The 27,277-nt window shown below is 48.9% G+C and overlaps 1 protein-coding gene across 1 annotated transcript in view; it reads left to right on the plus strand.

Moving 5' to 3' along the window:
• LOC140399430 (E3 ubiquitin-protein ligase HUWE1-like) overlaps nucleotides 1–27,277 on the plus strand; it is a 212,632-nt gene that overhangs the window by 136,720 nt on the left and 48,635 nt on the right. The window contains exons 38-53 of the mRNA XM_072489007.1: nucleotides 351–478; nucleotides 1,163–1,244; nucleotides 1,764–1,940; nucleotides 2,826–3,018; nucleotides 4,451–4,803; nucleotides 6,292–6,487; nucleotides 8,698–8,865; nucleotides 10,594–10,739; nucleotides 12,159–12,225; nucleotides 15,645–15,859; nucleotides 16,581–16,792; nucleotides 17,027–17,209; nucleotides 21,449–21,621; nucleotides 22,423–22,562; nucleotides 22,722–22,797; nucleotides 25,208–25,306. Coding sequence (XP_072345108.1) covers nucleotides 351–478; nucleotides 1,163–1,244; nucleotides 1,764–1,940; nucleotides 2,826–3,018; nucleotides 4,451–4,803; nucleotides 6,292–6,487; nucleotides 8,698–8,865; nucleotides 10,594–10,739; nucleotides 12,159–12,225; nucleotides 15,645–15,859; nucleotides 16,581–16,792; nucleotides 17,027–17,209; nucleotides 21,449–21,621; nucleotides 22,423–22,562; nucleotides 22,722–22,797; nucleotides 25,208–25,306 — 2,608 coding nt within the window. The remainder of the gene's footprint in view (nucleotides 1–350; nucleotides 479–1,162; nucleotides 1,245–1,763; nucleotides 1,941–2,825; nucleotides 3,019–4,450; nucleotides 4,804–6,291; nucleotides 6,488–8,697; nucleotides 8,866–10,593; nucleotides 10,740–12,158; nucleotides 12,226–15,644; nucleotides 15,860–16,580; nucleotides 16,793–17,026; nucleotides 17,210–21,448; nucleotides 21,622–22,422; nucleotides 22,563–22,721; nucleotides 22,798–25,207; nucleotides 25,307–27,277) is intronic.

Raw genomic sequence — 27,277 nt, forward strand, 5'->3', positions numbered from 1 at the left:
GCTCATTAAGGACTTGTAAAGAACGCAAGAATTGAGAGCGGGATTAGGCCATTCGGCCCTTCGAGTCTGCTCCACCGTTCTATAAGATCGTGGTTGATCTGATTGTGGCCTCCACTCCACTTTGCTGTCTGACCCCCTCCCCCATAAACCCTCGACTCCCCTCGTCGATCAAAAATCTGTCTAACTCAGCCTTGAATATATTCAAGCCAAATCCTGAACAGTCTGCGAGAAAGAGCTAAATGTTAAGACCTGACCCCGAAAGGCGGTGCGCCTCCTGAATCTGGTTTGGCAGCCTGTCCCCGACCCTGCTGCTGACCCCGTGTGAGAACCTTTATTTCTGCCCCCCCCAGGAACTCAAGCTGACTTGCGCCAGGATCGTGGAGACGAGTGGCATTCTGGGTGTCTTGATCAAGTTGCTGGAGGTGGCGCAACCATGTCTCCAGGCTGCTAAGGAACAGAAGGACGTGCACACACCCAAGTAAGTGCTCGGCTGGCGGGTGAGGTGTGTGTAAATCTTGCCCCTCGCTGGCCAATTTCCTCTATTCCGCCTGCCCGTTACAATCTGATAATCTCCTGTAGTCAACAATCAATGTTTGTATTTTTAGGACTCCTGAAATGCAACTTTAGCAGAATGAAGGATGTGGCTCCTTTTGATCCAATAAATTAAGTTGAAGGTTACTTGTATAGGATTAACAGTGCACAAACAGACCATTTGGCCTAAATGGTCTATGCTAGTGTTTTTGATTCACACAAGCCTTCTCCCACCGTATTACTTCTTCCCTCACCCCAACTTCTTCTTCCCCCACATTCTTCTCTTCCTTCCTCCCTTCAGTCATCCAGTTTCCGCTTTTTCAAAGCATTAATGCTATCCGCCTCGACTGCTCCCTTGGGAGCGAGTTCCCACCTATTTCTGGGTGAAGAAATATCTCATGACCCCTCTCCCACACCCCCAAATCGCCCTGCACCCCTTGTCAGAAGGTATTCACTCAGCTCCCTGCCCACAGTGGCTGAGGTGCAACCCTTTATTTAAGCCAACCCTTCTTGCTCAATGGAGAAAGGAGGTGCAGGCTCCCAGCGTGTCAGGCTACCACTCACGGACTTTTGTAATTCAGATCAGAACGCTGACGTTAGAATACCGTTTTATGTTCCTCCCCTTGCTCAGGTGGATTACTCCTGTATTACTGCTGATTGATTTCTACGAAAAGATGTCCGTGTCCTCCAAGAGGCGAGCGCAGATGAACAAGGTGACTACTGAATTATTTGTTCGCGAGCAAACGCTGCTGCCTTTGCTCAAACCCAAGTTACTCATTTTTATCGAGATTGAAATTGAATTAGCAGCATAATTTTTTTAATCCTCATTTTTTTGCGGATTGCGTTTTTTTTTTGTTGGCTGCTGCCCACCCCTAATTACCCTTGAACTGAGTGGCTTGTCAGGGCTATTTAAGAGAGCGATTGAAGGACGACCACATTGCTGTGCGGCACCTGGGCTCTGGTAATGGCAATACTTGTCAGAGTCCACTTGCCAACCAGTCAACATGCTCTCCTTGTGAAGTATAAATTGTTGTTCCTTTTTGGTATTCTTGTGAATTGTCCTGATAAGTGTGCGACAAAAAGCTTCAATCGAATGTGTCTTTTTTCAACAATACTCCAGTGCGACACTAACAAACAGCTATTTATGACAGTGAACCTTTCCAATTGGTGGGTGGGTGTTTAAAAAAACAAGCTGCCGGTCAGTTTCTAACCTGTTGCATTTCTCCTGTCAGTATCTGCAGCCAACTGGGAATAACTGGAGGTGGTTTGATGATCGATCAGGGCGATGGTGCAGTTACAGCGCGAGTAACAACAGCACCATCGACGCGGCCTGGAGGGCGGGAGAGACCAGCGTGAGGTTTACGGCTGGCCGGAGGAGGTACACCGTGCAGTTCAACACCATGGTGCAGGTAATGAAAAACGCTGCCCATCTTGTGGCCAGCCCTGTACCTCGGAGGAGACTTCTCCCTTCCTCTGTGGGTGGTCCTGAACAAGGGTGTTCAACGGTGATGTCGGGTAGCACTTCACACTGGGGGTGGAAATCTGGATCTCCTTTGCTTTCCCCACGCCCTCCTCCAACTGCAACAAAAACTTCATGAGGTTAGAAGTCAATTGGTAATTGCAAAACTTGGATTTTTGTTGAGGGAACCAGGGCGTGTAGGTGGGATTGAAATGCAGAGCAACAGTGTTCTAACTGAAAGGTGGAACAGGCTCAAGCACCGCATAGCCCTCCCTCCTGTTTATACGAATGGGTTGTGTGGATATTGAAAAGAAAGCATGGCCAACCCACCTAACCTGAACGTCTTTGGACTGTGGGAGGAAACCGGAGCACCCGGAGGAAACCCACGCAGACACGGGGAGAACGTGCAGACTCCGCACTGACAGTGACCCAGCGGGGAATCGAACCTGGGACCCGATATATTTCCAAGTTAGGGTGGTGTGTATGGCTTGGAGGGGAACCTTCTGGTAGTGTTCTTATCACAATGCTGACCATTTGTAATCGGGTTCTTTTGCAGGGGTCACATGTGGCACCCTTAAGGTTGCTGAGACCCACGGACTGTAGGATCTGTTAATGTCGTGAGCTGCAGACCTGCGGCCCCTTTGCAATGTATTTACATTGTATATGTTGTGTTGCCCTATTATGTATTTTCTTTTATTCCCTTTTCTTCTCATGTACTTAATGATCTGTTGAGCTGCTCGCAGAAAAATACTTTTCACTGTACCTCGGTACACGTGACAATAAACAAATCCAATCCAATGCCACTGTACCCAACACTTGTTTCTTGCCCGTCTAGGTAAACGAGGAGACTGGGAACCGGCGGCCGGTGATGTTGACTTTGCAGCGCTTGCCCCGAAAGGAACCCAACTGCAAAAGCAGCAGCTCCCAGTTTGTGCAGGACTTGGAGAAAACCCTGGAGGAGGGGAAGGAGCCCGGGCCCGAGCCCGAGCCTGAGCCAGAGGCCAAACCCAAGGAAGAGAAAGCCAACGGTATGAGCCCGAGTCCAAACTCCTTCCTTTGTATGGCGAGCCGTGGAGCATTTTCCATTCCAAGCCAACTTTCATTCACTTCAGAGTGTTCTGGGGGACGGTCATTAGTGTTTGATTGATTGAGGCGACCAGTTTCCCTGGAGGGTTGGAAAGAATTGGTCAAACGGTGAAACTCTGATCATAACCTGAACTGGGTTCATCAAAGACTGTAAGCTACCTTTGCTTCACCACGTTGGCCGAATGTCTAAACTCCATGGGCAATGGGGTTGCACTGTCCCTAAGGGGAATTGGTTCCGCGTGGTTTCCAGAGGCCAATTAACGGAATTGACATCGCCCTGGTTGAGGCGTTCAGCCCATTGTGTCTGCACCGGCTCTCCGAATGAGCAATTCTCCTTGTGCCTGCTCACCGTAACCCTGCACATTCTGGCTTTTCATTTAACAATCCAATTGGGTTGTAAATCCAGGGACTGCCTAGACCATAAGCCCTGTGCTGCTGTACTCAGCTGAAATCGTTTCCGCACCTTGTCTGCGCTCGGTTTGCACGCTCACTGGTCGCGTTCTGGCCTTTGGAGTCCGAGGTGGTGGGTTCAAGTCCCACTCCAGGGACGGGACTGCATAATCCCGGCCACTTTGTACATTGCCGGTACTGGCCGTGCTTCACCGTCGGAGCCAAAGTGTTTCAGATGATCCACTAAATGAGCTTTCCCTTGTTGTCTGGGACCATTCTGTATCCTTTAACTAACATCGCGCGCAAAATCTGGTCATTGCTGTTTGGGGGAATCTTGCTGTGAGCACAAGAAATAGGAGCAGGCATAGGCCATTAGCCCCTGAGCCTGCTCTCCTGTTCAGTAAGATTATGGCTGATATGATTGTGGTCTGAACCCCACTTCCTTGTCTCCCCCCCCCCCCCCCCCCCTCCCCCCACAAACTAGCACAATGAGGGAGAAAGGAACCCAATTGCAAAAGCATCATGGTATCCATCTTGTCAAGGACCCACCCACCCACCCCACCCCCCAAACCCCGGCCAGAATCTGATGTGTTTCAATAAGATCATCTCTCACTCTTCTAAACGCCCTACCTGCTTAACTTTCTCTCTTAAAACAAGAACCCCCTTCATCCCAGTGATTAGTCGAGTGAACCTTCTCTGACTGCCTCTAATGCAAGTACATCCTTAAGGGAGGTGGCCGAAACTGTACACAGTATGGACTAAGTTGGCTATTTCCCACATTCTAGCAGAATTCCTTAATTGGTTGTCAAGTGTCGAGAGGTGTGAGAGGTGATTATATAAATAAATGCCTGTCCTTTAGTTTTCTTATACTTCCTGAAGAGAGCTTTTTTTGGGTGAGAATTTGTAACATCCGACTATTTGGTTTACGAAGCTCCCGGTTTGGACACTGGTCATTCATTTTAACGTTCTCTTTTCTTCCCCAAGATGTGGAACCTGCTCCAGAGACCACATCCGAGAAGGAGCCCAGGGAAGAAGTCAAAGCGAGCGACATAGTGATCCAGGGTCTGTCAGAGGAGCAGATGGCAGTGCTGATCCGGTCGTGCGTCAGTATGATCAGCGTGCCGGTCGACCCCGATACGTTACACGCCACGCTGCGGCTCTGCCTACGCCTGACCCGCGAGCACAAGTGTGCCCTGATGTTTGCGGAGCTCGGCAGCACCCGCATGATCCTGAATCTGACGCAGGGCTCCGGCTTCAATGGCTTCACCCCGCTGGTCACACTGCTTTTCCGGCACGTGATTGAGGATCCCTGCACGCTGAAACACACCATGGAAAAGGTATGCCTGATAGGAGCCTTCCCTGTCCTCTGATTACACTGCACCAATCTCAGCAGCGCAGTCAATGTCGGTGAGATGTGATTCACAGACAGGTTCTCGGGCAAGAGCATCTAAGATGGTCATAGAGTCAAACAGTACAAATGAGGCCCTATGGCCCATCGAGTTTGCACCGACAAAACTGCACTAAATTTGCCCTAATCCCACTTTCCAGAACTTGGCCCATAGCCCTGAATTGTGACATTTTGTACCCATCCACTCCTGCCTCTACTGCCCTCCCAAGCAGTGCACTCCAGACTCCCACCACCCTCTGGGTTGAAAATATTTCCCTCAAATCCCCTCTCAACCTCCTGCCCCTTAACTGTAAAATTATGCCCCTTGGTTATTGACCCTTCAACTCTGTCCATACCCTTCATAATCTTGTACCCCTCAATCAGGTCCCCCTCAACCTTCTCTGCTTGAAAAAAAAATAACCCCATCTTATCCAATCTCTTCTTAGCTCAAATGTTCTATCCCTGGTGAATCTCCTCTGCACCCTCTCCAGTGCAATCACCTCCTTCCTTTAGTGAGGTGACCAGAACTCTCCGTATTCCAACTGTAGCCTAACCAAAGTGATGTTCAGCTCCAACATAATCTCCCTGCTCTTATAATCTATGCCACGACCGAGTGTCCTGTATGCCTTCTTAACTGCCCAACTAACCTATCCTGCCGCCTTCCGGGATCTGTGGGCAAGCACCCCAAGATACCTCTATTCCCTGAGATTCCCAGTGTCCTGCCATTCATGGAGTACTCCCTTGTCATATTGCTCCTTCCAAAATTCATCACCTCACATTTTCCATCTGCCACTGATCTGCCCATCTGACCAGTCTATATCTTCCTGCAACGTAAGACCTTCCTCACTATTAACCACCCTGATGATCTTGGTGTCATCTGCAACCTCACTTATCATCCCACCCCACATTCCCATCTATATTGTTTACGTATATGTATTTTATATATTACATGTATGGACCCCATGTGCTTTTACCTTTATCAGTCTCCCATGTGGTACCTTGTCAAAGGCTTTGCTGAAATCCATATAAACTACATCTACTACACTACCCTTATCTACGCCCCTGATCACCACCTTGAAAAATTTGATCAAATTCGTTCGACATGACCTCCCTCTGACAAAGCAATGCTGAGTATCCCTGATCAAACCGTGCCTCTCCAAGTAGAGATTAATTTTTTTCCTTCAGAACCTGGGAATTGGGATGAAGGAATGAGGGTAAAAGAGATAGATACACTGCAGCCTGGCCTTCGAGTTCTCGTGCTGGCTGAGATGCGACCGAGTAGGACAGAGATGGGGGTCACTAAGTTTTAGGGGAGGCGATGGCATATTGGCGTTGTCACTGGAACCCCCACCCATATCTTCGCTTCATTTAATTTTGTGCAGGAAAGCTGTGGCGATTACATAGGATGATCACTCATTGCTCTTCCTTCTGCTTCCAGGTGGTGCGTTCGGCTGCGACCAGCGGGGCAGGCAGCACGACCTCTGGCGTGGTGTCCGGGAGCCTGGGCTCCAGGGAGATTAACTACATCCTGAGAGTCCTGGGACCGGCTGCCTGCAGGAACCCCGACATATTCACCGAGGTGGCAAAGAACTGCATAAGGATAGCCCTGCCTGCACCCCGCGGTAATGGGACCGGTAGGTTAATGTCACCCCAGTGCTCTGCTTCAATGGCTGAAGTTGATAGTCCAGCCCCAACCTCCTGGTTTTGTATCAGTGTCAAACAGCAACGCTTATATCACACTCACCCCTCTGAGCAAGACACTCAGTTCAAGGGCAACTAATGCTGGCTTTGCCAGTAACGCCCACATCCCGTGAAAGAATAGGAAGAAACACCAGTACCACTGTTGAATAAAAGTAAAATACGGCAGAGATAACTCTGAGGAAGAGTCAGACGGACTCGAAGTGTTAGCTCTGTTTTCTCTCTCCGCAGATGCTTCCAGACCAGCTGGGTTTTTTAAACATTTTGTGTTGACATCAAAATCCTGCAGATGCTGAGGATCGGAGACTTTGGAAAAACTCAGCAGTCCTAGCAGCATCTGTGGCGAGAGAGAAACAGTTAACATCTCGAGTCTAACCCCCACCCCCTTTGCGGGCAGCAGATGGCACACCGGTTAGCACTGCTGCCTCACAGCACCTGGGACAAGCGTTCAATTCTGGCCTTGCGTGACTGTGGAGTTTGCATGTTCTCCCCATACATGCTTGGTATCTTCTCCCCCCCCCTAAAACCACCACACACAGTCCAAAGATGTACAGCTTAGGTGGTTTGGCCTTGCTAAATTGCCGTTTAGTATCCCAAGATATGCAGGTTAGGTGGGGTTACAGGGATAGGGTAGGGGATTGGACCTAGGCGGGGTGCTCTTTTCAGAGGGACTATGCAGACTCGATGGGCCGAATGGTCTCCTTCTGCACTGATTCTTTTCAGAGCTGAAGGCAGCTGGAAAGGTGATGGGTTTTATATTATTGAAAAGGGGGGGGTGATGAAACAAAGGGAAGGTCTGGGAAAAGAGAGATTAAATAACAAAGATGCCATGGAACACAAGACAAAGAGAGTTGTAATGATTGTAGTAAATAAGCAAAGCATTGGTTCGGAGAGGGTGCTCATGGCAGAATAATGGACAGCATGCAAATGCAAAATCGGTAGACTTGGCAAAAAAAAAAACGATCAAACTGGAGACCAAATTTCAGCAATTGAAGTTGTTGAACTTCAATATTGTGTAGCATTGTGTTATGGTCTAGGGTTTAGAGGACCCCAAAGTGTATCATGGAGTTCACCTGACCCACAACTTTTACTAGATTGTGGTATGGGGAGCACACGGCCCACTCTACAGGTGTGGTACAGCAGAAATGGAAAAGTAACTTTTAAAACAAAACAATGTTTATTCTATGAACTCCGTTAACCTTTTTAAAACATACAGTGAACAGCTTAGCAACCATCAATTCAAATACAACCCCCCCCCCCCCCCCCCCCCCCCCCAAAGAGTACAGCACTCTAAGTAATCGTTAAACTTTCCTTTTCACATCCATAAGGCAAAAATAACCCTTTGTACAGAAAGACATCAGGCTTAACTTCACTACTGAGAACAGTTACCACGTTGAAATCACCAAATGGACATTCATAAGCTTGCAGAGATTCTCTCACATCCTGCTGTGATTGCAGCTTTTCCAAAACTAAAACAAAACTTAAAAAAAACCACAGACACACCCAAGCTTTTCCTCAGCAAAACTAAAAAGCAGAGCCAGAGCTCAGCTCCACCCACACACTACAGCCACTTGAGCAGACAAACATTTCTTAAAGTGACATTCACTACAGATATTTTATAAACACCCATTTCTTGAACACCCATTTCTTAAAGGTACTCTCACATGACAATTGCCCCCAGTCTACCAAGCTAGTTTCCGCAGGTAAATCGATGGTCACCATGAAACTATCATCAATTGTCGTAAAGACCTAAAGGACTAACTGCTGCCTTGTAGGGAAAGAAATCTGCCATCCTTATCCTGCCTGGCCTACTATGACTCCAGGCTAAACAGCAACATGGGTTGACTCTTAACTGCCCTTCTGAAATGGATCTAGCAAGACCCCACTCGGTTGACGGGCAATTAGGGCCTCGCCAGCAACGGCCTCAGCCCATGAAAGAATAACGTTTTTTTAAAAAGTTTGTATCAGAGTTAATTTTAATCAATTCAGTTGAGTAAGTTCTGCAGAACTGCATGTTCTTAGATCTAAGGGCACACGGAATCAAGGCACATGGAAATAGGGTGGGAAAGCGGGGTTTATCCGGGTATATTATCTAATCTGATCTTTAGCCCTTTTTTTAAAGCATGTTTGTTCTTGGTCTCCACAGCCTCCGACGATGAATTTGAGAATTTGCGCATCAAGGGCCCCAACGCGGTGCAGCTGGTCAAAACGACACCAGTGAAGCCCTCGCCCCTTCCTACGATTCCTGACACCATCAAGGAAGTTATCTATGACATGTTGAATGCGCTGTCAGCGTACCACGCGCCCGATGAGGGTAAGCCCTGTTGTGCCGTCGTTCAAACAAAAGTAGTTTCTTGCGCCCAAGAGCCCCCAGCGTGTGCAGTCAGGCAGGAGGTGCCCTACACACACCAAGAGCTGACTCGGGAAGCTTTGTGCCGGGCTTCCCTGCTCGGAGCGGGAGAGAGTGACGGGCTTGTGTGCCGTTTGTAAAACCCAAAAGAAGCAGAACTGAATCCCGCAGAGCTTGGCCAGATAAAATCCCGTAAACGGCGCAGCTTTGGGCGAAGAATCCGATGGAGCTCACTTTCGTTTGTGAGACTTACCTTCGTCTGTGGGGGAATGGTGGTCTTGGTGTAGCTGCCGCTGACGCACGCTGGCACCGTCCAGTTCCCGGTCACTTGTGTGGGTCTGGCTATGGTCTCCTGCGCAGTGGTTGCAGCTTTTGGCTGCCTGCTTTGAAAGGTCATTCTGTTGACGCCTATATGCCTGGTGCTGCGTTTGAAGCTAGTGCAAGCGCTGTTAGGTTGCCGGTTGGGTAGAATTGCAGCATTCGGTCTGCTGTGTTGCAGCGACTGACAACCTCATCAGTGCGTGATACCTGACGGCAACTGGCTAACGTGCACCGATTTGCAGCGTGCTGTTCGTGTCACACAGGGATACCCGGTTACCCACAACCTTATTGCCCACAACCAGCAGCCAAATGAATGATCAATTAAGTTTTGTTGAGAGTGCAGGGATGTTGGCCAAGATATCAGGGGCACGCGCTGTCTCCTCCTCTTCAAGTGGCTCTTTGAAATCCACCTGCAGTAGGTTTGGGGCTCCATGTGGCACTTGCCACACAGTAACACTCCCTTGTCACTGCACTGGGCCATCTAGGCTAAGATTGTCCTTTTGCATAAGACCTATTGGCTTTTCATTTAATTTGACTTCCTGTTGTGGAAGGTTATCTTATTGGAACCTTGCCAACAAAACCTGGTATAATGATCTTTATTGTCACAAGTAGGCTTACATTAACACTGCAAAGAAGTTACTGTGAAAAGCCCCTACTCGCCACACTCCAGCGCCTGTTCGGGTACACGGAGGGAGAACTCAGAATGTCCAATTCACCTAACAAGCACGTCTTTTGGGACTTGTAGGAGGAAACCGGAGCACTCTGAGGAAACCCACGCAGAGACGGGGTGAATGTGCAGACTCCGCACAGACAGTGACCCAAGCCGGGACTCGAACCTGAGACCCTGGCACTGTGAAGCCATAGCGCTAACCACAGTGCTACCGTACTGCCCGTATGTAGCAGGTATCATGGTACCACATGGTAGTAGGGTCAGGTTTTGATTTTCCTTTGCAGGGCCTGCATTTAACATTCATTCCTATTTTCCCTTGAGATGGTGGTGGACACAACATAATCCGCTGCTTTCTGTGTGGCAAAGGTACTCACGGGGACCGCTTAATTAGAACGATGTGTGGTTCTGACCCAGCAACAGTAGTGGAATGCACAGGATCGGCTGAGAGGTTCTGTGCCCTGGCATGAGCTAACTGCCTCTGTTCTTTCATGTGGCACAGGTCACAGTTTGGGGAGCTGCCCAGCTACACCGGAGTCTCCCATGCAAATCCTAATTTGGTCTGACTCGGGTTAACCTCGGCGTTGAAATGTGATCCGTCATATTCGGAGCAGTGCGGTTGTAGGCAGACAGGTTATCCTCAAACGATAGCTATTTGGATTTACTAAGTGCACTTTCCCTTCTCCCCTTGCCGCCGACTGTAGCCGAGAAGGTTGAGGTGAAGCTGGTGAGTGTAAACCAGGAACTGAGCCAACTGCTACAGGACGTGGGCGACGACATGTATCAGCAGTACCGCTCGCTAACACGGCAGGGCAGTGACTTTGATTCACAGCAGAGCTTCACCATCAATGTAAGTAACACTGAGGCTGGGGCGGCCTTGCCGATGTCGAGTGGTGGGAAATGGGAGGGATACCAAATATGAGGGCGAACAATGCACAAACACGCTGACTTCTGCATAGTAAAAGATTTTGCTATACTGAGGAGGCAGACTAGGGAAGGCCACTAAGGGCATGCACCAAATCTATTGGGTGCAGACCAATGATTGTAAACACTGGGGTGCAGTACTGCTAGGGAACAGTGGGTCACTATGTAGCACTGAGGTGCGATACTGGTGGGGATGGATCTCTCTGTATAACACTGGAGTACAGTACTGGTCGGGGCGGGTCATTCACTGTGTAACACTGGTACAACATTGGTGAGGATCGGTCTGCCACTGTCTAACATGGGTACAGTAGTGGAGGGGACAGTTCTGTCACTGTCTAACACTGGGATACAGTACTGATGGGGATGGGTCTGTCACGGTATCATACTGGGGTACAATACTGGTGAGATGGGTCTGTTGCTGTATAACACTAGGATACAGTGCTGGTGGGGACAGTTCTGTCACTGTATAAAACTGGGATACAGTACTGATGGGGACAGGTCTGTCGATGTATAACACTGGGGTACAGTACTATTGGGGACGGGTCTGTCACTAACACTGGGGTACAGTACTGGTGGGGATGGGTCTGTCACTGTATAACACTGGGGTACAATACTGGCAGGGGCAGGTCTGTCACTATAACACTGGGATACAGTACTGTTGGGGATGGGTCTGTCACTATAGTACTGGTGGGGACAGTTCTGTCACTGTATAACACTGGGGTACAGTACTGGTGGGGACGGGTCTGTCACTGTATAACACTGGGATACAGTACTGGTGGGGATAGGTCTTTCTCTGTATAAAACTGGGGTACAGTACTGGTGGGGACGGGTCTGTCACTGTATAACACTGGGATACAGTACTGGTGGGGATAGGTCTTTCTCTGTATAAAACTGGGGTACAGTACTGGTGGGGACGGATCTGTCACTGTATAACACTGGGGTACAGTACAGGTGGGGACGGATCTGTCACTGTATACCACGGATACAGTACTGGTGGGGACAGGTCTGTCACTGTATAACACTGGGGTACAGTACTGCTGGGGACAGGTCTGTCACTGTATAACACTGGGGTATAAACTGGTGGGGACAGATTTGGTGCTTTCAGTGAGATCTCTTTAAAACAGTAATCTGAAGTGTATCCGTTCCCCTGTATGATGTTCATTGCATTTTTCCCTGCTGCTTGTAATAATTGGAACCAAAGTGCCGAACATTCCTGGTGACAGTGTTGGTTTCCTCAAGCAATACTTCACATGACTTGGTCTATAAAGGCAAAAGGTCTAACTCTTGGGTGTTTTGAACACCTAAACAGCTTGAGATGTTTTAACTTTCACGTTGTAACTTGCAGACGCAGGTCTTTGTTGCCGATGGGGCAACGACCGATGCCACGCAGCCTGGGACATCTCAAGGAGAGGGTAAGTCTGGTGATAATGCAGTTCATAGCTCGTCAAACTGTGGCTCAATTCGCTAAGAAAATGTTGTGTCTCTCTCTCTGGAGCTCATGTACTCTCTCCTTAATTTGGCTTGAGCGTTGGGCAGGGCTTCCCCTGGACAGTGTTGTTCGTTTTCACAGCTGGCTTGGCGGAGGTTTATTGTCCGTCCCTGGTTCCCCTGAGATGGTGGTGGTGAGACCATCGCCTGGAACTAGTGCCGGGGCTTTGAGAGGCTGGGTAGGCCACTTCAGAGGTCAGCTGAGAAATAGACCTTGTTGGTTTGCAGGACAGGAGTCACGCACAAGCCCACCCAGGTGAGAATGTCCGCTTTCACTCCCAGAACAAAGAAAAGTACAGCACAGGAAACAGGCCCTTTGGCCCTCCAAGCCTGTCCGATCATGATTCCCTTACTGGAAAACAAACCTTCTGCCCTGTCCCTCTATTTCCTCCCTATTCATGTACCCATTCAGATGCCTCTTAAATGTTGCTTCCACCATATCCTCTGGCAGCGCATTCTAGGCACCCACCACTCTGTGTGGAAAAACGTACCCTGCGCATCTCCCTTAAACTTTTCCCTCTCATCTTGAATCTGTGCCCCCATGTAATTGACACTTCCACCCTTGGAAAAATCCATGACTATCCATCCTATCAATGCCTCTCATAATTTTGTAGGCCCTATAAGGTCTCCCCTCGGCCTCTGTCTTTCCAGTGAGAACAATCCTAGTTTATTTAGCCTCTCATATAGCCAACACCCTCCAGACCAGGTAACGTCCAACCTTCTTTGCACTCTCTCCAAAGCTTCCACGTCCTTCTGATAATGTGGTGACCAGAACTGCACGCGATACTCCAAATGGAGCCGGACCTTATACAGCTGCAACATGATTTCCCAACTCAGGCTGATGAAGGCAAGCATGCCACATGACTTCTGAATCACCTTGGCCACCTGTGTTGCCACTTTTGGGGAACTGTGGACCTGCATGCCCGGATCCCTCTATATGTTAATATTCCAAAGGATTCTGCCCCCATCAAGTCTACTATGCCCCACCAGCACCTGAAAAAAGTGTGTTGCAGATCTGAAAGTGTAAGCAAGTAACACGGAGTGAATTATTTCTCAGAGGATCGACCTGGGTTCTGAAATAATTAGCCTGCTATCGACCGTGCCTCGGCGAATTTCATTCTCGCCCCTCGACACAGAATGCGGAGAGTCCCAAGTCTCCTTCCAGACACTTGTGTGAAATCCAGGCCGACGCTCCCGGAGGGGGGCTGCTATTTCGCAGTTTTAATATACCATATCCCTATTTGTTTGTGGAATCACAAGTTCTTCCTGGAATATGGGTCCAGATTTTATCCCTCAACCTCTGGCATTATCACAGTGCTCATTTGTGGCATCTTGCTGTGCACTAATTGGATGCTGTGGGTTCCTGCACTGTTACGATCTTGGACCAGACCCCAATGTTTGCTCGGATACCAGACAGCAACCCCAATCACTTTTTTTTTTTAAGTTGTAAAACTGAGAGCAAAGGATACTTCTGTCCAGGTGTTACTCCACACACAAATAGGGATATGGGATATTAAAACAAACTTTATTATAACAGTGTTCAACTAACTTTAACAGCACAGAAATAAAGCATATAATTATCAATCAAACAATGCTGAACAATCAAATGAGTTAACTCCTAATTGCTGCCTCCTTTATCTCCAATCAGGCAAACCCCATCACAGGTCAGAATCCATTTTTAAAGTTAGCAAACGCAGGATTGTTTGCCAGCCTCTGGATAAAGAATTCCTTTAAAAGACAGCTTAGAGAGAGAAATCCTGTCAGATTAATGCTGAATCTTTGACAGCCTTCTGCAGAAACTGTTGTTGAGCTCAGAGCTTCCAACAAGACTCACTCAAAAACTGACTGCCACAGACCTAGCCCCTCACATTACGATATCATCCCATGACCAAATTGCTTGAGTTTCAACACAATGTCTCTAATTATCTACTCCCCAGAAATCATAACAAAAATCTCCTTGTAAACATAACAGTAAAGTCGCCATAGCCCCAGTTGACCATCGGCTGCTTTCCCCTTTTAGGGAGAGAACATACAGTGCAGAAGGAGGCCATTCGGCCCATCGAGTTTGCACCGACCCACTTAAGCCCTCACTTCCACCCTATCCCAATAACCCCATCTAACCTTTTTGGACACTAAGGGCAATTTAGCATGGCCAATCCACCTAACCTGCACGTCTTTGGACTCTGGGAGGAAACTGGAGCGCCCGGAGGAAACCCACGCAGACACTGGGAGAAGGTGCAGACTCCGCACAGACAGTGACCCAGCGGGGAATTGAACCTGGGACCTGGCGCTGTGAAGCCACAGTGCTAGCCACGTGTGTTACCATGCTGCCCAGCTGAGAGAGTTGACTGGTGGTGATGTAACCTGAGTATCATCACACCTTGGGCGAAGGGCAAGGTTGAGAAGGCAGGACTTCATGAATAACCTTAGTTGGTATGGGAATTGAACCTGCGCTGGTCTTGCCCTGCATCATGAACCAGCTGTTTAACCAAGTGTGCTAAACCAACCCCCCCCCCCCCCCCCCCCCCCCAAAGAAGACCCCCTTTAAAGCAGACACGGAGAGTCAGTCACCCGAGTCCGGAATTGAACCCAGGTGCCTGGCACTGAGGCAGCCGTGCTAACCACTGTGCCACCATGATGTCCATGTAAACATAAACATGGGTTGAAATAATGATGATTTCACTTTGAGACATCTTAATTGCACCCTTTTGCAGCACAGCGTCTGCGTGTCTTTTTAAACCAGGATTTTTAAACCGTATTACTGCAGCAGATACATACACACACTAACCAGGCTTTTAAAACCATTACTGCACCAGGTACAAATAATACAACATGTATACCAATGTCTTACATTTATCATGACTGTAGCAGTGACTGCACTTCAAAAGAGCTTCATTGGTTGTAAAGTACTTTGGGATGTTGAGGTTATAAAAGCTGATTTAGTAATGTTAGTATCAGAATTTCCTGTTCTAATTTGGCTTGATTTGAGATTGGAGGTTAGTTTAGTTCCAGCCAGGTGGCATTGTGCTCAGGGCAGTTTGTAATAGGTTGGTTGATTGACGCTTTCTTCGCTCTATCTCCTATCACAAACCCCTCTGCGTTTGACTCCCCTCAGCTGATTCATTTTTCATGTCCTCTCCCTTTCAAAACAGCTTTTGTTTCTTTCCATCCCCATGATCCCCTATTCTTCGAAACTGCCGCAGCATTTGCACTTTCCCCATCCCCTGCAAAGTGCTATTCCTCTGTTTTCCCCCATCTCTGAAATCCTCGTTTACCGTGGGCTGCCGGCTTAACTGGGCTTTCATCCAGCCCCTGCATTAATCCGCCCTTCCCTTCTGCGCAGCTTCCACGCCGGAGGAGAACCGAGAAGGCAAGAAGGACAAGGACGGCGACAAAGCCTCCGAAGATGGGAAGCAGAAGGCGAAAGCCAGCAAGCCCCTCATGCCGACGTCCACCATCCTGAGGCTGCTAGCCGAGCTGGTGCGCTCATACATTGGCATCGCCACCTTGATAGCTGGGTACAACTACACAGCCGGCCAGTCTGAGCTGATTAAAGAGGTGATGGAACCACGCCCCAGTACCGCGGGTTGGACTGGGCATTGAATTGTTCGCGGTGTGCTTTTTAGGGAGAGGTGATATGTACGAAGGGCGAATCAGTGAGAGCTATTTCACCTACCTTTGGCCATTAACAGAATCGAGAATTGCTCTACGAAGGTCCCCTAGTTCTGGTTACCCCCATACAAGTGGAAACATCTTTTCTATGTCGACCCTGTGAAACCCATCCATGATGATGAAGACTGCTCTTTTGCTATTCCTGATGGCTAAATGGTCAAAAGAGTCTCCAGCCATTTTCAGATTTCCAGTTGGGAGTCATCTCCGTGAATGACAGGTAACATGCTTGAGGGGCTGAATGGCCCCCCTCTTGTTCCCATGAATGTTATGCTGCTTTTCTTTCGTGGGATGTCGGTGTCACTGGCCCAGGCCCAGCATTTATTTCCCATCCCTAATTGCCCCTCGAGAAGGTGGTGGGTGAGCCGCCATATTGACCCGCTGCAGTCCCCGTGTGGCGTGGGTACACCACTATGCTGCTCGGGAGGGTGTTCCAGGATTTTGACCTCCGCGTTGGCCGCTATATTTCCAAGTCGGGATGGCGAGTGGCTCAGAGGTGGTTGTGGTGAGTGAGTGCCTGTTTACTGTGTGTGCATCAGGGTGCTAATTCAGACTCTCTTTCTCTCTCTCCCTCTGTTTTGCTCTCTCTCGTCCCTCCCTCCTGGTGCAGGATTGCAGTGTCCTGGCGTTCGTCCTGGACCACCTCTTGCCCCAGACCCAGAACGTGGGGGACAAGGACACGCCAGCACTGGCTAGGCTCTTCCTGGCTAGTTTGGCAGCAGCGACACAGAGCACCGAGGCTCAGGCTGCGTTGGTCAATGAGGTCAAAGCAGCCCTCAGCAGAGCGCTGGCTATGGTGGAGAGCACCGAGAAACATGCCAGGTAACTACCGAAGCAAAAGGATCCTGTAGGTTCCATTTTTAAAGTTTCCGTTCAGCGTATTGAGTTTCCAAAGTCTGCCGCAAATGTGCCCGTGCAACACGCAACCCCGCAAGGTTATAATTCACAGCATGGTAAAATGACTGATGTTGACTTCTTGACATGTTTGCTCACAGTCCGGACCGATGGGCTTGACGGCCAGAATGTTAATCTTGTTCTCTATGACCCTTCCCGTAGGCTGCAGGCAGTGATGTGCATCATTAGCACCATTATGGAGTCCTGCCCATCTACCTCCAGTTTCTACAGCAGCAACGCTGTCAAAACGCAGCACAACGGCATGAACAACATTATCCGGCTCTTCCTGAAGAAGGGGCTGGTGAATGACCTGGCCCGAGTGCCACACAGTCTCGACTTGTCCAGGTAAGATAGCTGCTCGTCCTCGTGTCAGCATGGTGATCATCTCATTGGAAGCGTTTAGATTTTGGCAAAGCTTTAGACCATAAGATATCAGAGCAGAATTAGGCCATTCAGGGATGATATATTCCTCGGATGGTGATGTCTAGCACGAGGGGACATAGCTTTAAATTGAGGGGAGATAGATATAGGTCAGATGTCAGAGGTAGGTTCTTTACTCAGAGAGTAGTAAGGGCGTAGAATGCCCTGCCTGCAACAGTAGTGGACTCGCCAATACTAAGGGCATTCAAATGGTCATTGGATAAACATCTGGACGATAAGGGAATAGTGTAGATGGGCTTTAGAGTGGTTTCACAGGTCGGCGCAACATCGAGGGCCGAAGGGCCTGCACTGCGCTGTAATGTTCTATGTTCATCCCCATTCTCCCCATCACTTGAGCCCCTTATTAATCAAGAAATCCCATATTAATCAAGAACAGATTTGTGCTTGAGGTGCCTTGGGGAGGATGTGGCGCAGTGGTATTGTCACTGGACTAGTAATCCAGAGACCCAGGGTAATGCTCTGGGGTCCCAGGTTCAAATCCTGCAGATGGTGGAATTTGAATTCAGTAAAAATCTGGAGTTAAAAAGTCTAATAATGACCATGAAACCACTGTCGCAAAAGCCCACCTGGTTCACTAATGTCCTTTATGGAAGAAAAGCTGCCATCCTTACTTAGCTTGGCCCATATGTGACTCCAGACCCACAGCAATATGGTTGACTCTTAACTACCCCTAAAGGGCAATTAGGGATGGGCAATAAATGCTGGCCCAGCCTTCAACGCTCGTCCCATGAACGAATAATAAAAAAAATTTTAAAACCTGGCGGGCTACAGACCCAAGACCTGGCAAGTGGAATTAGACAGAGTAGTTCTTTTGTAGAACATAAGAACTAGGAGCAGGAGTAAGCAATTTAGCGCCTCGAGCCTGCTCCACCTTTCAGTACAATCCTGGCCTCAACTCCACTGTCCTGCCCGTTCTCCACAACCCCTCTAATTAATAATTAAAAATATACCTAATTCTTCCTTAAATTTATTCACTGCCCCAGTATCCGCCACACACAGGTAGAAAATTCCGCAGACTCACGACCCTTTGGGAGAAGTCGTTTTTCTCATCTCTGTTTTAAATTTGCTACATCTTAACCTGAGACTATGACCCCTCGTTCTAGAATGCCGCACACGAGGAAGCATCCGCTCTATGTCTACTTTATCCAGACCTTTTATCATCTCGTATACCTCAATTTGATGATGTCTCATTCTTCTAATCTCTAGAGAGTATATACCTAAACTGCTCAATCTCTCTTCATATGGCACATCCCTCATCTCTGGAATCAATCCAGTGAACCTCCTCTGAACTGCCTCCAATGTCACTACATCTTTCCTCAAATAAGGAGACCAAAACTGTGCACCATACTCCGGTGTGGTCTCACCAATGCCTTGGACAGTTGCAATAATACTTCCTTATTCCTTTAGCTATAAATGCCAACATTCCATTTGTTTTCTATATTATCTGCTGCACCTGCATGCTCGTTTTCTGTGACTCATGCACTCGGACTCCCAGATCCCTCTGCACCAGAGTCCCCCAAAGTCTCTCCCCAGTTAGATAATAAGTTGCCTTTCCATTATTCCGACCTCACATTTATCCACGTTAAACTCCATCTGCCACATTTTGGCCCACTCTCCTAACCTATCTATATCTATTTGTAAGGTTCCTATTTCCTCATTGTCCCACCTATTTTTGTGTCAGTTGCAAATTTGGCTATAGAACCTTCTATCCCTGTATCTAAGTCATTAATATAGATTGTAAGTAGCTGGGGACCAAGGACTGAACCCTGTGGCACCCCACTAGTTGCATCTTGCCATCCAGAAAAAGACCCATTTATCCAGACTCTCTGCCTTCTGTCCGTCAGCCAGTCTTCTATCCAAGTTAATAAATCACCCTTAAGCCTATGCGATCTAACCTTGCATATTTTTTTAAAATTTAGAGTACCCAATTTTTTTTTTCTCCTATTACGGGGCAATTTAGCGTGGCCAATCCACCTAGCCTTTGGGTTGTGGGGATGAAACCCACGCAGACACGGGGAGAATGTGCAAACTCTAAAAGGACAGTGACCCAGGGCCGGGATTCGAACCCAGGTCCTCCGTGTCTCAGGCAGCAGTGCTAACCACTGTGCCACCATGCTGCCCTCTAACCTTGTGAATTAGCCTTTTGTGGGGCATCTTGTCCAACGCCTTCCGGAAGTCCAGATATACTACATCTACATGATCCCCATTATCCACTTTGCTTGTTACATCTTCAACAAACCCTAGCAAATTAGTCAAACATGATTTACCCTTCATAAGACCATGCTGACTCTGATGGATTGCGTTCTGACTTTCCAAATTTCCTGATACTACTTCCTTAATAATGGATTCTAACAATTTCCCAACAACAGATGTTAAACTAACTGGTCTGTAATTTCCCACATTCTGCCTCTCTCCCTTTTTGAATAGGGGCGTTACATTATCATATTCCCAATCCACAGGAACCTTTCCCGTGTCCAGGGAATTTTGGAATATTTTTATAATACTCTTTATTAGTGTCACAAGTACGCTTACATTAACACTGCAATGAAGTTATGCGAAAACCCCCATGTCGCCACACTACAGCGCTTGTTCGGGTACACAGAGGGAGAATTCAGAATGTCCAATTTACCTAACAGCACGTCTTTCGGGACACTCTGGAGGAAACCGGAGCACCCGGAGGAAACCCACGCAGATACTGGGAGAAGGTGCAGATTCTCCACAGACAGTGACCCGAGGCCGGGAATCGAACCTGGGACCCTGGCACTGTGAAGCAAAAGTGATAACCACTGTGCTGCCAAATATTATAATCAATGGAGCCACTATCTCTGCTGCCACTTCCTTTAATACTCCATATAGGCCATCTGGCCTGGGGACCAGTCTACCTTTAATCCCAATAGTTTGTTGAGTACTGTTTCCCTATTGATGCATGTTTGCAACTTCAGCTGTTCCCCAATAGCAAGCAATTGCCGACTTGCTCTTTGTTCTCCGGACTCTAACTGATCATGTGGTTCTAAGCTCCAGTCTCGGGACGCCAGTGCTGGGTGAGACTCTCACACTATTTAGGGCACCCATAACATAGAACATAGAACATAGCGCAGTACAGGCCCTTCGGCCCTCGATGTTGCGCCGACCTATGAAACCACTCTAAAGCCCATCTAAACTATTCCCTTATCGTCCATATGTCTATCCAATGACCATTTGAATGCCCTTAACACTCCCACGACAGGTACAACACTGGGTTAGATACAGAGTAAATCTCCCTCTACACTGTCCCCATCAAACACCACCAGGACAGGTACAGCACGGGGTTAGATACAGAGTAAAGCTCCCTCTACACTGTCCCCATCAAACACTCCCAGGACAGGTAGAGCACGGGGTTAGATACAGAGTAAAACTCCCTCTACACTGTCCCCATCAAACACTCCCAGGACAGGTACAGCACGGGGTTAGATACAGAGTAAATCTCCCTCTACACTGCCCATCAAACACTCCCAGGACAGGTACAGCACGGGGTTAGATACAGAGTAAATCTGGATGAGATTCTGGTTGGGAACAAGGCTGGGGGTGAAGGAATAACAATTAAAGTCAGCTAAATTTAACATCCAGATGAACAGCTAGCAGGTTGATTCTGCTGGTTCGGTGTGCGATGCGCTGAAGAATGCATGATTCTACCTGTCTGGAAAGACTGATGAGCCTGAGGTTTGTCTCTGTAGACGGGGCGACCTCACTGAGGTTTTGAAAATTAGGAGGAGCTTTGATGGGGTAGACAAAGTGTTTTGGCTCGTGAGTGACAGGAGAGCCTCGGAGCTCTCCGCCTCAGACGGTCACTCATCAATCCAATCGGGAATTCAAGGGAAACGTCATTACGCAGAGAGTGGTGAGAATGTGGAACTCGCTCCCACAGGGAGTGCTCGAGGTGAATAGGTGCATTTAAGAGGGGAAGAGAGGTGGAATGAGCAATGTGATTTATATGGAACACAAAAACCAGCGTAGACTTAAGGCTCATTTGCATGTTTCTGTACGGTATCAGTTCAGGATTACTGTGGGGACATCTTCATGTAGAGAAATGTAGTGCTGTCCTGGTGATTTTTTTTTTGTGGCAGGAATAATTAATCAACTTAACTTTGTTGGTTTTTTTTTAAGTCCCAACATGGCAAACACAGTGAATGCTGCATTGAAGCCTTTAGAGACACTTTCTCGCATTGTCAACCAACCTAGCAGCCTCTTCAGCAGCAAGAACACTTCAAACAAGAACAAATCGGAGCAAGACACGCATATAACGAGTGGCGATGCGAACGGCAACCAGCCAGACACTGGTAAGCACTGCTCTCACCGGTAACCCGGTCAACAGAAAATTGCATTTGCATAGCCCCATTAACGCAAAACATGCCCAAGTGCTTCAGAGGAGGGATACTCAACAAATCTTGACATTGTGCCGTGAGATACTGGGGCAAGCGATCCGAAGCTCATTCAAAGAGGTAGGTTTTCAGGAGCAGGTTGAAGGAGAGAGAGAGCGAATTCCAGCATCTGGGGCCTAGGTGACTGATGCACAGAAAATTAATGGGTTTAAGATGTGAATATGGTGGAGAGACTTTATATCCTGTAGAACAAGGGGGCAATTGCCTTGAAATTAGAGCACGACCCGTTGAGGGGTGATGTCAGGAAGCGGTTGTTCATGGGAAGGGAAGTGGTAATCTGGAACTCTCTTCAACTCCAAACTCTTCAGGCCTTTGGGCCATTGAAAATTTCAGAGCTAAGAGGCAAGGGGATTAAGAGTTGTGGAACCGGGCAGCGCAGTGGGTTAGCCCTGATGCCCCACCGCGTCGAGGTCCCAAGTTCGATCCTGGCTCTGGGTCACTGTCCGTGTGGAGTTTGCACATTCTCCCCGTGTTTGCGTGGGTTTCACCCCCACAACCCAAAGATGTGCAGGGTAGGTGGATTGGCCAGGCGAAATTGCCCCTTAATTGGAAAAAAAAATGAACTGGGTACTCTAAATTGAAAAAAAAAAGGGTTGTAGATCCAAGGTGGGTGGATTGATTTAGGATGCGGATCAACCGTGATCTAATTGAACGGTGGAATTTTAAAAAATAAATGTTTTTCCTCCATCAATTGCACAGGTGAGACCGGAGAGGCTGAGGCACAGGAAGGCCACGCCCCGACAGGTGTGGTGGACAATGATATTATGGATGGGGAGACGGAAGCGGACACGGTAGTGATAACCGGGCAGTCCGAAGTCCTAAATGCCCAGGAGATGCAGGTAGCTGCCCTCTTTCAAGCCTCCTGAGAGTACAAAGTGTGGCTGTTGCAGTGTGTTGGCGGATGGGTTTTGTCAGGCTTTGCGCGAGCAGCACCCCCCCCCCCCCCCCCCCGTTCCGTTCCATTCCTTTCTGAAGCCCCTTGTCGTTGTACTTCCCAGGTTGAGAATGAGCTGGAGGACCTGATTGACGAGCTGTTGGAACGAGACGTGGAGACCGTGAGCAGCACGATTATCGGTAAGCTGTACACGTCGCCTGGTCCTGGAGGGCGGCCGCAGTTCGGAGTGCGCTTAGGGCACCCTCCATTTACTCCGCTATTCCGGGGGATGCTGGCTGCACCACATTGTTTCCTCTCTTCCCTCGCCTCTGATTTGGGGGGTCAAAAAGTTCAAGCGGGGTCAAAACCATTAATCGTAAAGTTTTGGATTTAAACAGAAATTATTAAGTCTTTGTTTTCCAAAAACAAAATGGTGAAATTTTCAGTGCACTTTAACGAGGCATTGTGCAAGGAACGGAAGACGTGCATAGAGGTCTTTTTTGATGAGGGTGGAGGAAGAGTCGTGTATTTCTTGTCAAGGCAAGGGAGGAGCTACTGCCTTTATCTCATGGTTTATGCCACGTAGCGATTGCATTTGATTTTTAGGGTCTTAATCAATAACTTCAGAGGGTAGACTAAGGGGTTAAAAGCTCAAATCCGAAGGCCCAGTAGTCATGAAGGCGTTGGAATGCGCGGGCAAACGGCTGACCGTCCCTTCATTTTCCCCTGGGGTACAAAGGCATAAGACAGGAAAAAGGGACACAGCAGACTAGTCAGCACCTGGAACAAAACCAGATTGACGTGTTGAAGACGTTCCACGTCCCGGCCCCATACCACCCACTTAGCTTGCCGTCGTACGGCTCCTCTAATTTTGAGCAGGTATTACAGGTGACGTTCGGGCGCCGTAAGGAAGCTGAATGGGGCACCCTGGAAGAGTTGGCAGAGGGTGGTTGCCACTGGTGGCTTACCTTTACTCTCTGCACCACGTATTTAAGAGGGGCAGGGAGAGAGGGGAGAAGAGAATCTGGGAGGGTGGCCATCACAAAGGCCCTGCTTGTTCCTCACCGGGCCGTGACATTGACAGGGACCGTTTGGAGATGCGTGGTTCCCAAGCTGGAGAAGAAAATTTCTCTTGAGAGAAATTGGTGGATTTTGCGACAAGATCTTTTTAAAAAAAAATAAATAAAAAAAATTTAGAGTACCCAATAATTTTTTTTCCCAATTAAGGGGCAATTTAGCGTGGCCAATCCACCTACCCTGCACATCTTTGGTTTGTGGGGGCGAAACCCACGCAGAAACGGGGAGAATGTGCAAACTCCACATGGACAGTGACCCAGAGCTGGCTGGGATTCGAACCTGGGACGTCGGTGCCATGAGGTAGCAGTGCTAACCACCGTGCCACCGTGCTGCTCTTACAACAAGATCTTGTTCTTGAGGGAGGGAGGGGGTTGGGTGAGAATGGTGCAATGTTTATGTAACTTTATGTATAAAATAAAATGCAGGGCACATCTTCCATATCCTGCATTCAGGCATACAAAGGACGCTGGAGCGAGAAGACTGTTTGCCTTACAGAATGTTGCTGAGGTGGTTTGTAACACATCCACTGTGAAAAAGATGAATGGTTAGCTTCTTCCAAAACCCCAGTGATTTTTCACTGGTGTGTGCGTGTTTGCGTGCATGTGTTGTGGAGTTGTGCAAGTAATTTTTTCCCCCCCCCTCTCGCTTAGTCTGCCTGATCCTCTTTAGTTGCCGTGCACCTTCCCCAAAAGCCTGCTCTCGTACCTCCGCCAATAGCCTGGAACCAGCAGCTTGGAGGCAGTTCATTCCAGTTTTGCCACCTCTCACCCATCCCTGCCCCCATCTTTGTTCTCTTTCTTCCCCCCCCCCTTTCTCTCTCTCTCCCACCCCTCGCCCTTCTCCCCCCCCCCCCACCTCCGTATTCCTTGTCCCACACGGAGAGAGTGAGGCGTGGCTCAGGTTCGGTTTCCAGAGATTCGGGAGATGAGATACTTTTAGTTACTTGTTGCGCCCTTGTGGGGTGGCTCCTACCTATGATGGCAGGTTATTAACACCTGACTTGTTCCAGTATCGTACTTGCAGAAGGCTTTAAACGGGCAGTGGCGAACAATCAGGCAATGTCACCAAAAAAAAGCAACGATTGAGAGCCTTTCCCTGCCCTGCTTTTTGCCATCTCGTGGCATTGAGAGTTGAGAAAACTGGCGGGCATTGGAAGTTAAACTGATGGGCACTGGCTAACAAAATTGGTTTTAAAAAAAAAAAACCCAGTTGATTCCTGTTCCTTAGGAAGTTCTTGCGATCTAAAAAGTACTTAAATGGGGCCAAATCCCAATGACACACACTCTGCTCAAAGTGTGCCCATTGGACTCGGGAGTAAAAGTGCCCTCCCCACCATACTGCCATTCAACACTAATAAGAGGAGAAAAAAAAAAAATCAAAGATCAAATCTGCTGAGTGAAAATAATGTGGATGTGAAAATTCCAAATATCAAGTACCAAAGACGATGGTATGTTGTGGAAAATGTAGAATGCACTGTCGTGGGCTTGCATTCACTTTTTCTTTGTATTTTATTTCCTTCCTCTGGCGCTACAGCTTGCAGAAGTACTGAGGATGAGTCCCAGGAGGATGTGTTGATGGATGAGGCTCCCTCAAATCTCAGTCAGGCACCCACTCTGCAGGCTAACCGAGAAGGTACAACAAAAAAGAAAAGAAAACTGTCTTTACTGCTGTGCAGAAGGAGAGCCCTTAACTACCAATCCTGCATCGTCATCAATCCTTTTAAAAAGAAAAGTTCAAAATAGCTACGTTTGTGCAGCATGCGATCAATGGGCACTGCACAAAGCTTCGGGACGGTAAAGGAGTTGTATCTGATCATTCCCCTCCCATCACCCCCTCCACTCTCATTTAAACCCTTCCCTTCTTCCCCGTCCCACCAGCCTGCCCTCTTCCCCTCCTCTCCTCGCCCTCCCATGCTCATCCGCCTCTCCAATAGCTGTTACATCCGCAGTCACAATTCCCCTCACTCCATCTGTCCGCTCCACCTTCGCCCCTCCATTTTGTAGTCAGGCGGGCACGTGGTAGGAAATGGGATCAATAGACGGCGAGGGACAAATCTGTAAAGTTTTGGGCACCTTGACCGTGCTCCTTTGTTTTACATGGACGCCAGTTTTTCAGAAAGTGTGGTCGGACGGAGGGAATAGAAGGGGGAAAATTTGGGATGTTGTACTCGCTGTCCCAGTTCTCTCATTATGGTGATGTGTTAAGGTAAAAGAGACCCTTCTTAAACTGAAAGAATTAAAGTTTTCCTCCTCCCAAGGGTGAAGGTTTCAATGTCCAAACTTTTCCTGATTGTCCTTCCGTGTGTTAGTGTTGTGTGTGTGTGTGTGTGTGTGTGTGTGTGGCGGGGGTGTCCATTAGAAAGGGCCGGCTTCACTCGCAAATGGCACTGCTTTGCTGTGAAGGTGCTGACAGAGGCATGAAGGCAAGATAGCAGAATGTGTTAATAGCAGAGCAAAGGTCTGTTTTCTTAAGTTTTGCTCTCTCAGGAGCACTGACCACGTGAGATATTGGGGCAGGAGATCAGAAGGACCCGGGAAATAAATTTCCCGAGCTTGGAGCCTAAATGGCTGAAGCTACATCAGCAGAGAGCTCTGTGGGGCTGGAGGAGGCTATGTTGGGGCTGTGGGGCTGGAGGATGCTATGTTGGGGTTGTGGGGCTGGAGGAGGCTATGTTGGGCTTGTGGGGCTGGAGGAGGCTATGTTGGGGCTGGAGGAGGCTATGTTGGGGTTGTGGGGCTGGAGGAGGCTACGTTGGGGTTGTGGGGCTGGAGGAGGCTATGTTGGGGTTGTGGGGCTGGAGGAGGCTACGTTGGGGTTGTGGGGCTGCAGGAGGCTACGTTGGGGTTGTGGGGCTGGAGGAGGCTATGTTGGGGCTGTGGGGCTGCAGGAGGCTATGTTGGGGTTGTGGGGCTGGAGGAGGCTATGTTGGGGTTGTGGGGCTGGAGGAGGCTACGTTGGGGTTGTGGGGCTGCAGGAGGCTATGTTGGGGTTGTGGGGCTGCAGGAGGCTATGTTGGGGTTGTGGGGCTGCAGGAGGCTATGTTGGGGTTGTGGGGCTGCAGGAGGCTATGTTGGGGTTGTGGGGCTGCAGGAGGCTTTGTTGGGGTTGTGGGGCTGCAGGAGGCTATGTTGGGGTTGTGGGGCTGGAGGAGGCTACGTTGAGGTTGTGGGGCTGCAGGAGGCCAAGTTGGGGTTGTGGGGCTGGAGGAGGCTACGTTGGGGTTGTGGGGCTGGAGGAGGCTATGTTGGGGTTGTGGGGCTGGAGGAGGCTATGTTGGGGTTGTGGGGCTGGAGGAGGCTTTGTTGGGGTTGTGGGGCTGGAGGAGGCTACGTTGGGGTTGTGGGGCTGGAGGAGGCTATGTTGGGGTTGTGGGGCTGGAGGAGGCTATGTTGGGGTTGTGGGGCTGCAGGAGGCTATGTTGGGGTGGTTAAGGCACCCGGGGATATTTGAAACAAAGGCGAATGAGAAATTTGGCTCCCGGGTCAGCAAGCTTCTGTTGGTTCGCACGCCCAGGAGGTGACTTGTGACTCCTCATGTGCGAGGATGCAGGGCAGCAGAATTCCTGATGAGCTGAAAGATGGGCCAGGCAGCCAAAAGCGCACT

This window comes from Scyliorhinus torazame, chromosome 22 (genome assembly GCF_047496885.1).
Source record: "Scyliorhinus torazame isolate Kashiwa2021f chromosome 22, sScyTor2.1, whole genome shotgun sequence".
NCBI classification, from domain to species: domain Eukaryota; kingdom Metazoa; phylum Chordata; class Chondrichthyes; order Carcharhiniformes; family Scyliorhinidae; genus Scyliorhinus; species Scyliorhinus torazame.